General features: G+C 34.7%; 1 protein-coding gene and 1 pseudogene across 1 annotated transcript; both read left to right on the plus strand.

Moving 5' to 3' along the window:
* Nucleotides 1–554: 554 nt before the first annotated feature.
* On the plus strand, nt 555–4,800 carry LOC115959141 (annotated as a pseudogene).
* Nucleotides 4,801–6,464: 1,664 nt separating this feature from the next.
* LOC115959442 (tetratricopeptide repeat protein 33-like) lies at nt 6,465–12,467 on the plus strand. Its single transcript, XM_031077824.1, has 5 exons — nt 6,465–6,844; nt 9,531–9,669; nt 10,016–10,047; nt 11,468–11,554; nt 11,984–12,467. Exons 1-5 carry the CDS (start codon nt 6,593–6,595, stop codon nt 12,119–12,121), a joined length of 648 nt encoding a protein of 215 aa, XP_030933684.1. The 5' UTR covers nt 6,465–6,592; the 3' UTR covers nt 12,122–12,467.
* The last annotated feature ends 954 nt before the right edge of the window (nt 12,468–13,421 follow it).

Consider the following 13,421-nt stretch of genomic DNA (forward strand, 5'->3'; position numbering starts at 1 on the left):
ACTGTGGTCACCAATTTGTTTGTGAGAATACAAACTATCTTGAAAAGAACTACTTGTAAGACAAGACTTCGCACCAAATTGATGGGCTTTGCCACTGCCTAAACTAATAGGACTTCAAAAGGACAAAATATTCAACAAAGAAAAATAAGGGAACAAGCAATGTAATCACAATATGTAGTTATCTTAATTCAGAATTCAAGTTCATACAAATAAGAAAGATTCAAATCACACAAACTCCTAGGTCTTATATGAACATATTACTAATATAACTTTTTTACTTTTTAAACTTCTTATTAATTCTTATTTGGGCTCACTAATAATATCACTTTTTATTTACCAATAATCACTCATTACATTTATAAATAAAAAAAATCACTTACTACGTCAACAAATTATAAAATTTTTTATAAAAAAGTTTATATATGCAATATATATATTTTTTTTAAATTATAAAAAATTACAATATTTTTTCAATTTTGTTTTTTTTTTTTGTTTGACCATTAAAAGTTAAAACACCAGTAAAACATTTTCCATGTCTCTCTTACAGTCTAAACCCTCCTTATTGGTCCTTTTCCTCACACAAAGCCCCTCATCTCTCTGTCTCTCTGTCTCTTCCTTCAACAAGGAAGCCACGGGCAACAGCTCTGAAGTGACTCACCCACACTACAGCACTGGTGTTGGCCGCCACGTTCTTGTCGCTGCTCTGCCGTGTGGTTACATACAAGTCCGAACAAGTAAAATTCTATCTCTCTCTGTTTATTTTTAATTTGGTCTCTTTTCGACATATCTAATGTTGTTTGCCGATTGCTTGATCATGAGAAACTTATTTCTCTCTTCCGCTGTATGGCGGTGATACTTTATAAAGAAGAAGCACACTTTGCTTTCTAAAAGGAACAACTCTCTTTGCATAATTGATGTCTAAATGTTGTCCTTGTTAAGTCTACAGATAATGAGAGAAGAAGATTTTGGGTTGGATGAGATGAGGCGTATTATCAGCGTCCTTGTTCTAGCTTCATGTGATGTCGCTAAACTTTGATAGCTATCTTTGTGATTTTTGTGGATTAATATAGTTTTTAAGAATTTTTCTTAAATTTTATCATTTGTAAAAGTAAGTGGTCACTCCAAGATAAGTCCCTTAGTGAAGAGAATGTATCCATAGTTAAATATTCACCATGAGATTCACTGTTGAGGATCCAAATAATCTTGGGTCCTCTTGGGTCACAGTTTTCACACCAGTCTATCTTCCAGTCACTGATTATGCATCGTAGAGTGTTGTGACTTGTGACAAAGTTCATCGGTTGTAATGGAGGATGAATGGAAAATATATATATCACTAACTTCTAATTTAATATACCTATCCATATCAACCAATCTTCTTCTTGAGACCGGAGTAATGGTGGATGATAAGGCTGATTCTTTTCATAAAGCCAGCATCTTAATGTGCGAACCCAACATTGGATTTTGTTTGCTGTGGGGGCACCTGGCTAGTGCTTGGTCCATAGGAATTTAAGGAAGAAAAAGACATTGAGCTTGAGGGAAACATATGGGCAGAACCTGAACATTATTTTAATGATTTAGGGTCTTGATCAATGGTGGTTTCAACATAAATTTTATCGAGAACAATGGCTGACAGCCTATCCAAACTTTGTTTCATAGTGGATAATTCTTTTGAGTATTTTATTGAATTCACCTTCTTGTTCGACTTATTCAAAGACTTCTTTGTAGCTTAATAGTCTTAGCAAAAGGCTTAATTCTGGAATCCAATTCTTTGAGTTACTATTATCTTGGATGAGAAATTTGTTGAGTAGTTGGTGGGAAAAAAATTTCAGCAGAGAACTTGTAGTATGATTTTGGATCTAGTATCAAATTGATGTAGAACAAATTGGGGAGTTGTCTGTATGTGCTTGTGGTGGGTTAAGGTTTTTGGGGGGGGGGTGGTTGTGTGTCCAGGTTTTACATTAGAGAGAGAGAGGTTACATGCGTCAATACTAAAAAACACTCAAATTTTATTGATTCACTCCTTGCTTGACTGTAATAACACACTTATGTAGATGGTAACTCTTAACTTCTAATAAAATTAGGACTACTACCTTAATTGAATCATGCCAAAGGCCACACATAAAGTCTCATAAACTAAATAAGACTTTTGAATACAATAAAATCCAAGGCCCACAACTATGGCCCATACCCAACACATTTACAGAATTACAAAAATACTTGTCTCTAGAATAACCAAATAAAACATAAGATGAAATAGAAAAGCCTAATTTACTACTACAGATACCTGTTCTTGGGCTTTGCCTTAACCTTAGGCTTCCAAAGAAGATATTCTTTTGTTTTAAAAAATAAGCTGTGTAAAAGTACTAGGGCACCTATAAACCACCCCCCCCCCACCCCTTCCCAAAAAAAAAAAATAAATAAATAAATAAAGTAACACAAACAGACCTTTTTTTTCAATGAAATTATAGTATTTCAAAATTAGTATGTTGTAAAAACCTATATTGATTTCAGTATCAGAAGGTATATTTATAAAGTTAGCCTTGATGTTGAAATGTAATTAATTGATTTGAATTTTGTTGATTTCCTATTTATTTCAAGCAGGTGAATTGAAGTTGCAAATCTTTTAATTGGAATTCTATCTATGTGAATTCATTTTAATTCTATCATTATATGGCTGTAAGCAGGGTCCAAGAGAAAGTGCATCATCACAGTTGTGTTCCACATTAATCTTTCTGCACCACCAAAACAATGAGAAATGGTCAAACATCCTGTTACTCCCTTTCTCAACCAGTTTTTGAATTTCTCAACCATCAGTCAATGGAACTCCAGCATCAGAGAAGCTGTGAACCATGGTTATGCTCACAAAGCCCTCACTCTCTTCCGTTAAATGAAGCAAAATGGCATGGAACCAAACAATTGGACATTCCCCTTTCTAGCAAAAGCGTGTACCAAGGTCTCCAATTTCAAATGTTCCCAAATCATTCACAGCCATGTCATGAAATCTCCATTTTGGTCCGATGTCTTTGTGCAGACAGCAATGGTTGACATGTATGTCAAATGCAATCAGTTAGATGATGCGTACAATTTGTTTGTGAGGATGTCCATGAGGGATGTGGCTTCTTGGAATGCAATACTTCATGGGTTTGCTCAATCGGGTTTTCTTGATAGAGTGTCACATCTTTTGCATTGTATGAGGTTTTCAGGGATTCAGCCTGACTCGGTTACAGTCATGGGGTTAACTCGGGCAGTTTTGCATACAAAGAGTTTGAAATTGGTGAAATCACTTCATTCGTTTGCAATTCAAATTGGCATAGATGTTGATGTTCTGCTTGCTAACACTTGGATTGCTGCGTATGCCAAATGCGGTGACTTGGGGTTGGCAGAGGTGGTATTTAATGAAATTGACATATTTACAAGGACTGTTGTCTCCTGGAACTCCATGATTGCAGGGTGTGCAAATTTTGCGAATTTCTTTGGCGCTGTTAATTATTACAAATGCATGCTGCATGAAGGATTTAGACCTGATTTAAGCACACCATTGTTAGTCTACTTTCATCATGTGTGCAACCGGAGGCACTATTTCAAGGTATGCTGATTCATTCTCATGGAATCAAATTGGGTTGTGATCTCTATATATGTGTGGTCAATACTCTTGTCTCTATGTACTCCAAGTGTGGAGATGTGGATTCTGCGAGATTTTTGTTTGACAGCATGTCTGATAGAACTTGTGTTTCATGGACTGTTATGATTAGTGGTTATGCTGAAAAAGGGGATATGAATGAGGCATTGACCTTGTTTACTGCCATGGAAGCCGCTGGTGATATACCAGATTTAGTTACCATGCTTTCTTTGATCTCAGGTTGTGGACAAATAGGGGCACTTGAGCTTGGAAAATGGATTGATAACTATTCTATTTCAAATGGATTAAAAGATAATCTAATCATTTGCAATGCATTCATTGACATGTATGCAAAGTGTGGTTGTATAAATGATGCTCGAGATCTCTTCTATGCCATTCCTGTGAGAAGTCTTGTCTCTTGGACAACTATGATTGCAGGTTGTGCTTTAAATGGAGAATTTACAGAAGCTTTGAACCTTTTCTCTCAAATGGTGGAGTTGGGATTGAAACCAAATCACATTACATTTCTTGCTGCTCTTCAAGCTTGTAGTCATGGAGGTTTGCTTGAGAAAGGGTGGGAGTACTTTGGTATGATGACTAGAAAATATATTATAAGTCCTGTATGGTAGATCTTCTTGGACGAAGAGGAAAACTAAAGGAAGCACTGGAGTTCATTCACCTCATGCCTATCAATCCTGATGCTGGCATATGGGGTGCATTGCTTGGTGCTTGCAAGGTTCACTGTAATGTAGAGATTGGTGAATATGTGTCGCATCGTCTCTTTGAATTGGGGCCCCAGGTGGCAGTTCCATATGCGGAGATGGCTAACATATATGCATCAAAAGGAAGGTGGGATGGGGTTGCGGCAATGAGAACAATGATGAAATCTAACAAAGTGAGAAAATCTCCTGGACAAAGCCTCGTTCAAGTAAAAGGGAAGACTCATATATTTACAGTTGAACATAGAGATCATCCCGAAGGCAGGCTTATATATATGATGTTGGATTCTTTAAATTTGCATTTGAAGAAAGCAAGATTGCAACTTTCATCTGAAGCTGATATGAATTGCAGTGAAGCCACATTGTTTTCAAGTTGACTAGAAGAATAATATAGCCTTCTCTCTCCTGAAAATTTCCTTCCCAATAATATTTATACACAATTTTATTGAAGCTTTTCTGGCAACTAAAGAAAATATTTCAATATATAATCAAAATTGAATAAGAAAATTGATGGTAAATGTAAATGAATAAAAAAAAAATTTTAAGGTACATGTCAGAATTTACATCGTGTAAGACCAACTTTTTTATATTAAAAAGTAAAGATTATAATAGATCATAAAATAGTTTAAAACAAATGATGAAACTTGCCTTCTATTGTATTTATCAAAACTTTTGATGTGGTGCACATTACTTTAATGTCACATTACGGTGTTTGGTTCATTTAATTTTTTTAATATTACTGTAATTTAAAATTACAAAATATATTATGTCACTTTCATTACATCACTGTGGGGGTCAGTTAATCAGGAAGTACTGTTCAGGCAGTACTAACTGGGCCTATGGCCCAATTTGAGGACGTTAGACCATCCGAGGTGGCCCAGATAAGATTATAAGGAGACCGGAGTGAAGAGTGGAGTAGAGATAATATGAGATAAGTCCAACAAGCGTCTGAGAATAAAAGCCTTCTCGGCAACATGTGTCTGAGGTCAATTCGAGTGCCATATTATCATGGACTTACTTTAGAGTTATATCATCACTAAGAGTTAGATGTCGGACAATGGATAAGAAAGGAGAAGGGCAACAAATATCTTCAAAAAGCCGCTACCTCCGCATTAAATGACTTTCAACCAACTCTCTGACCGCATTAATGTGGAAGTGACGCCTGAACAGTGATCAAGTAGCCTTACAGTTACTAGTTGATGGTTCTGGGAAGTGTTAGATAGGACAGGAAGGAGTTCCCCGAATCTAACCTACACATGTGTTCGTGATTTGAGTTTAAAGCCCCTAAGTGTTGAACAGATGCATTTGAGAAGACTAGTCTCCAAGATATGCTAGCTAATCCCCTATCTAATCTTTCCTTAATAGCAGCATTTCCCCATCTTCCTTTAGCCCACATAAACTTATTTCCTATACCCTAGATCGATTGCTCCAAGATCAAATAGCAGCTCCTTTGAGTCAATTCACTTCCATTTAAAGTCAAATATGCAACACATATCATTTATTTATTTATAAATATTATGTCTTACATCTAAATAAGAATAAAAAATCATTCTAAAAAAATTATAAAATGAACAAAGGATTCAATGAGAAAGGATTTCATCTTTTTATATAATAATAATAATAATAATAAGATTTTTTTGAGACAGTTTCAACTTATGGCGTCCACTCTTGATAATTGCTCTTTATCATCAGACCAAGACACCAATCAGTTTTTGATGTAGGCGGAGATTCAACTCCAGATCTCTTATACAACTATCAGAGGTTTTACCAGTTGAGCTAACTGGAACCCACAATAATAATAAGATTTAAATATATTGTGTAAGCTCCATTTTTTTTTAATATCATGTGTCACAAATTGGATAGGAATGAAATTGTAACTCAACTACTATTTCATTATTTCTTAATGTTTCATTTTCAACCTATATTTTAAAATTCAAATATTTACTTTCCAATTGATATTTTTAGAATTTAATGAAAATATTCAAGATTTAATTCTCAAATTATCACCCAAAAAAAAAAAAAAAACCTCGACTTTCCCGACCATTGAATTATAAAAATAAATACATAAATAAAAGAAGAGTATATAGATTTTAGTTAAAACATGATTTAGAAATCAGAAATCCGACAAGAAGTAACATAGTCATAGACACACAAACCAAAGCCTTCATCTTCCTCTTCCTCTTCCTGTTCTCTGCCTCCTGAGGAACTCCGAGAAGAAATTAAAGCCCGCAAAAGGATTACAGAGACGACGAAGATGAAACTGACATGGAAGAACAACAATAACAAAAGCAGCAAGAAGCGCCCTGTGCCCACCACATCAAATTTACGAAACCTCCCTTTCGATTTTGATCAACAACAAAACCAAGACCAACCTAGTCCCACTACTACTAGTACCAATACCAATCCACAGTTGAATGAGGAATTGGCTTCTCTCGATTCCTCTGACTCATCTAACACCAAGCAACTTGCCCTGTCCTTTCAAGCACAAGGAGATAAGCTAGCCGAGGTATCTACAATCTACTCTCTAACCCCACAAAATTTCTTTTACTTTTTAGTATTTGATATGTGATAATTTGTTAATTGAGTAAGGGGATAGCTTCCCAGTTACCCAATTGGACCAAAATGGAGAAAAAGAATAGAAAGCTCCAATCTTGATAAAAAGATTTATTAAAAGAAATATGGGTTTACTCCAACTAGGAGAGAAATTGAGTTTGCCTTTTCAGCTTATGGGTGGCCATGAAGTTTGATGGTTTTTGTGTCCATGAGTGTAAGTGTTACAAATATGTGTTTAAATGAGTAAATTTACTGTATCCCAATGGTTTAAGCTTTTGGGATAATTGGTAATTTAACAGTAAGAATCTGCATAATTCTTGATTCTATAACTGTCATGTTGCTGCTGTTGTGTAATGACATTTCATTCTTCAGACTCTTTTGTGATTTGCTCATATTAAGAGAACAATATGTGTTTGTGGTAGTCAAAATATTACTATTATTATTATTATTTTATATATAAGTAATGTGTATTAGTAATTTTGGTAATTTGCCAATGAAGTCTTAATGCAACATATGTATATTAGGTTTCCATAAGGAGAGTATATAGAAGTGGCAGTAGGCAGTAGCTTGAAGTTTCAGTAGAACTTCAAAAGATTTTTGAGAAAAAGTTGTGAGGGTAGTTAAGGTTTCTGAGCCTTGTTTTGGTTAATCTTCTATCGTAAAATTATTCATTCTTACTCCTATGAAACTTCCTAAATGCTCATGTTTCTCCCTGCAACATACTCTGTTCTGGATATGAAACTTACCTTATGTAGTTGACTCCCCTTGGAAGGAAACAATACAGGTCAGGCAGAGAGGGATCGTCTGCTTGTTCATAAATGGCTTTCCATTGATAAACACTGATTATCTCAGTGATTTCTAGATATAGGTCAACTAATCTTTGAAATTATGTGTATTGAAATATGAACAAAATAATATCTTAAAATACCTTTCTGTTATGTATCGGTGATGAAATGTATGATATAAAACTAATTTAGAAATATTTTTTGGAAGTTTTGACTGGTGTCTTTGCATCCAATATCAAACTGGTGAAAATTGATAAGGACTTCTTCTAGAGCCAACTTCCAACTCATGATTACCAAATTACCCACTAAGGGATATCCTTAATAAGTTAAATCTTTAAGAGTTTTTCATCTCCAGGCCTCAACCATTCTTTGAATCAGTAGGCATTACCCGTTTTTAACTAATCAAGGAATCTACTTTTCAATTTTTAACCCCAAACACAAGTCATAAGAGTTGACCATTGATTAAGTAGCTTAGACCAAGTTCCTTGGTTGCAAAGTGATCCTATCTCCACTTAAAACACCATAAAATAAAATAAAAAGAAGTGGAAGTGTTGATTATCTTGAAGGCTTGGGCTTTCTACTGGTAGTTTTAAGTATGTGATTTTGAAATTGTCTATAAGACAGTAGTCTTCCATTGTCTTTGTTGAATTTTTTGTGTTTCCTACACTGGTGGTTGTAATGTGAGTGGGATACTTTAGTACGCAGCCTATGTACTTTATTTCTTCCATCCTTGTTTATTATTGTTTATCTGAAAAAAGGGGGGAAAACTAAAATTTTCATTGAAATTGAAATTGAAATAAGATGGTTCATCCACTTTATCACGAGGTCCCTTCTACAATAGTTTAGTTTCCATGTATTCAGCCTTTGAATTTATTGCCTTTTGTATGCCAAGAGCCTTGTATCTCAATTTCCAATTCCTGGTGTTTCCAATAGAGACATCCAGTGTTCAAATCCCCCTCCACCAACTATTAAATTATGAAAAAAAATTTATTGCCTTTTGGATGCTATTTACGAAAACTCCCCCCTTTAGTTCTTTCCAACACGATGAATATTTTATAAAAATTATTTCATTGAAAGAACAAAGAGTTCTTTCTAGCAACAATGTATCATATGATATCTAGGTTGCTTATAGTTTAACATCAAACAACATTCTAGATAGGGTTGTTTGGCAAAATAGGATTTCATGTGGGCATCTTTAGATTGGTTGGATAAGCATGGTTTTTAACGAGGACTCTATTTTATAAAGAATTTGCTACTGAAAGCTTAGTTTGATCTTACAGAATTGGGGAAGCTTGACTTAAGTTGAAGTTAAGTTCTTTGAGATTGGATTTGATATTTGGAATTTATATACTTGTATCTATGGCTGAGTCATTAACCCTTAGGTGCAAACAAAATTTCAATCCTTTGTTCTATTTGGATTTGTCAAGGCTGAGTCACAGTTGTGTTCTGCAATTATGTAGGCATAGTGCTGCTAAGCATGCATGCCTTCAGTTGCAGATACTTATTTTGTTGAAATGGTTCATTGAAAGTTTGCCCTGTATTTTCTTAATAAATTCCGCTTGCATTTTCTGAAATGTACTCTTCACAGCTGTTGATCAATTTTCCCCTTTTTAACTATAATACAAAGCCTTAATTATGACTTCTCCTGTGTCACTGGATAATGGATTTTTTTTCTTAGTGTTGGAAAGATATCCTGGCTAAAATATGTTTTTCCACTGAATTACTTTTCTTCACTGTAGTTCACATAAGCACTTAAAGGTAGTAGTTTTGTTCAACTGTTGCTGTTTATTTATGTCCTACTACATGATTTGATGGCTTAAATCTCGTCACATGTCTTTTTTTTTTTAATTATAGGATGGAAAATACAGGGAAGCACTGGGAAAATGGGAGGCAGCTCTTACTTTGATACCAGAAAATGCAGTACTACACGAACAAAAGGCCCAAGTTTTACTTGAAATTGGAGATTCATGGAATGCTTTGAAGGCAGCCACTCGTGAGGCCCAGTTCTTGTTCCATTTTATTTTCATTTTCTTGATAGATATGCTGAGGCTGTGAGGCATTCATAATTGCAAGAGAGTTTGATTGTGAATGACAGCACTACATTTTTCTTATGTCAATCATTGAACTGGGTTTTGATTTATAATTCCTTTTGAAATTTTGAAATGTCTTATTTTCTGCAATTCATATGATGCAGTTCGTTACAATTTTGCCTCCACTCCACACTTTCCTTGCTTAAGCAAGTCTTTTTCAATCACTCTTTTGCCCTTTGGGGTTCTAGAACTGTTTATTATTAAATTGAGAGAGCCTTCACATACTTATGTAAAATTTCTATCTTGCAGGAGCTGCTGAATTGGAGCCATCATGGGCTGAGGTATGTCATATATTTATGCTTCCAGTTTTATTGCTCCCCATGTATTAACTTGTTTGCAAATCTTAAGCTATGATGCTTCATTCACCATTTTGAAAATAATGAAGAAGAAAGCTCCTTTTTTGATTTGTTTATTAAATATCTGGTGCTAATAGTTAAATACTTTAGCAGTTGACACTGGGGTTACATATAGTTCCAACTAAGCTTATATACATGAATCTAGGGTTCATAATTGATATTAGATTGATAAAAGCTAAAAGGTTTGCTTCAAATTACCATGAAGGTAGTAAAAAAATCTGCTGCTCATTATTTTTGAAATCATTTTTAATGCATGCAATCAGATATTCCTTATGAGGCATATTATCTCCCTCGTGTTAGTGATTGGACTACTCATAAATTAAAAAAAAAAAAGTTGCTTCTACTGTTCCCAAATAGAAGAATCTTACTTAACAAACTTTTCATTAGGCAAGTATGTAGACTTCAGAGGAAAATTTTCAGAACTAAATCTAGTTTGGAACTAGAATTTGTAGCACTTTAAGGTTATTATTTGTAAACTTAAAATTTCCTTTCAAATTGTTTTCAAGCTTCTACTGAAAATGCTCCAGAGAAAGGTGAACGTCAGAAAATGATTCATGCTACCAACTCTAATTAATTGGATTTAAGGTTTGTTGAGGTAAATGAATTTATGCAAATATCTCATCCCTTATTACCGTTTAATTTAAAGCTTCAGTGAGTAGTATTCAAGTACATATTATGGATAATGGAGTAGTTGTCATATTTAGATATGAAATTTATATATAGTTATGCCATTTGTGGATAATGGAGTAGAAGTTGTGTGAATTTTAAATCGTTTTGCCATTTACATGAATAGGAACCTTTCCTTAGTGAAGTTAGAGTTCACAAACTGCAATAAGATATCTAACCTCAAGGCGTTACACTGGATTTTTGGTTTCCTATAGTTTGACTTGTACTTTTGTTAAAGCAAGTCAATAGTCGTTACTCTTTTGTACCTTTTCTTTTCTTCTTATTTCTCTCTCTCTCTCTCCCCCCCCCCTCCCCCCCCCCCCCCCCCCCCCCCCCCCCCGCCCCCCCCCCCCCCGACCACTCCCCCCCCCCCCCCCCTCTTTTCAAGTGTGTACCATGTATTGTTGGTAGTAACAAAATTTGCTAGCCTTCATTTTTCGTTGATGTATATTATAGTTGACACACATGGTATATAAAAATTTATATAAAAGCTGGTTGGCACTTCCAGGCTGCCATGCATACAATGAAAGTCTTAGCTGATGCTGTATCGGATGTACTTTAGCACTTTTTCCTTATGAACTACATTTTATCACAGTTCACAGAATATTAAGAACCTTGTCCATTCATGATTAGAGTCGGAAGTCAATGTTTGTCTCTTACTAAAATCGTATCTTTTCAGGCATGGATCACTCTTGGCAGAGCACAGTTGAACTTTGGGGAGCCTGATAGTGCTATTGAAAGCTTTGATAAAGCATTAGCCATCAAGGTAATTTCTGAACTTTCTTCCTTTTGTTTTTGGGATCATGTTTTGCCAAAGCTATTGAGCTGAAATATGAGTCCTGGCACGGGGAATTTGATGCTTGTAACCCCTACTGGAAGATAGCTACAACCAGGAGTGGCTGGCTTGAAATCAACATGATTACATAGTTTTGAAACATTAATATTTAGATTAATTTGCGTGTTTCTAGGGAGCAAAAACCTAAAAGGAACTCATGGTCAGTAACAAGGAACTTAAAAGGAGGAAACATTTAAACAGGCAGAAACAAGATGGAACTGGAAGTTCTAATTTTTCAACATTATTGGTGTGATATATCGAATGCCTGGCTGCACTATTATCACGTTTTTCTTCACTTTACCTAGAGTAAGATATACCTCTTTTTATGTTTTAGTTATTAAAGTTTACCTGCACATGCAGCCTGATTCTGAGGAGGCTCAAGACGATAGGCATACTGCATCACATCTTATAAAAAGGCGAAAACAGCTTCATTCAGCAGGCTTGAGTACTAGTCAAAATCGTTATGCGGTTAATGATAATAAGACAAAAAGCTCCTGAGTTCATATGATAGGAAAACAAAATGTTTCTTTGAGCCAACCAGGATATTTAATTGGCTAGGCACTACAGGGTTGCATGTGAATTAAGCTTCTACTTGTTCATGAGAGAGGTATATTTTTGGGATGAAGGCATACTATACCTTTTTCTATCTGCCAGGAAAGATGAAAACTAGGGAGTCAGAACTCAGGACAAGCTCATTCCTAAAACTGACACGTTTCTTTTGTAAATTATGATGAGCTAAGTGCTAACCTATATTAAACAAGATGGGGAAAGTGATATCTATGAGCCTGTTAAACTAGTTTTATTTTTTGGTTTAATATACCCCGGATTATTTCTCAGTATGAAATTGGTGGTTTGTATAGTAGAAAGTGTTTCACATTTTTCAGAATCTATTTCGAGTCCCTGGTTTTTTTTTTTTTTTTTTAAGTGCACAATACTTTTTTATTTTTAGGGTAGTTTTGAATTTAATTCCTCAGGTTTAACAATTTTGATTTTAGTCCTCAACTTTCAACTCCGTTTTTATTAATAGGTCTCAATTTATTATTTAATTTAAATAATTTTTAATTTTTATAGAATAGGTCTTATTTTGACGCAAATAATGTAATGTAAGAAAAAGATTGTTCATTGAAAGTTCAGTTCCCTATCGTTTTGGGAGGCCTGTTTTGTCCCTAGACAAGTCAATATATTAGTCCACATTGTAGCTGTTTGGGCCTCTGGGTTTTCCACTTTGGGCCCACTCCCATCTCCTCTCATCCAGATTGGGATCTTTCTTACTCTGAGATGGACTGTTTGTATCTCTATTTGTATAATAATATTGTCTCATTTGAAAATAATAATAAGGAAGAGAAAGTGTAAATGTAGCTTGTTAGTTCTTCCTTATTAGATATTATAGCTTTGATAAATTCTCTTTTTATGATCCGGTCAATTAATTGATTTGTTAACCAAAGAAAAAAAATTTCTATTTGCAAAGATTCGATGAAGATGATGATAAATGTAACTTTTCTTTGGGGTTAAGTAGTAAAATTATCTTCAAGGCTTGATCAATCACGAGGTTTTTTTCATTTTATTTTATTTTATAAATAATTATCTTAACTTGTTGACGTTTGAGAAGGCAAGGTTAAAGTGTGGATTCTAATTAAAAAAATAATAATGTAAATAAACTATTAGTTTACAGAGTTGTCAATAGCCTGGAAAAATAAAAAATTACGCAGGCAGATTCCCAACCCCTAGTACAAGCCCACCCACCTCACCCTTACCATCTCTTTATATAAATCACTAGCAGTCTAGCACTGCTTGTGCT

The sequence above is a fragment of the Quercus lobata genome, chromosome 9, assembly GCF_001633185.2.
Source record: "Quercus lobata isolate SW786 chromosome 9, ValleyOak3.0 Primary Assembly, whole genome shotgun sequence".
Classification (NCBI taxonomy): Eukaryota; Viridiplantae; Streptophyta; class Magnoliopsida; order Fagales; family Fagaceae; genus Quercus; species Quercus lobata.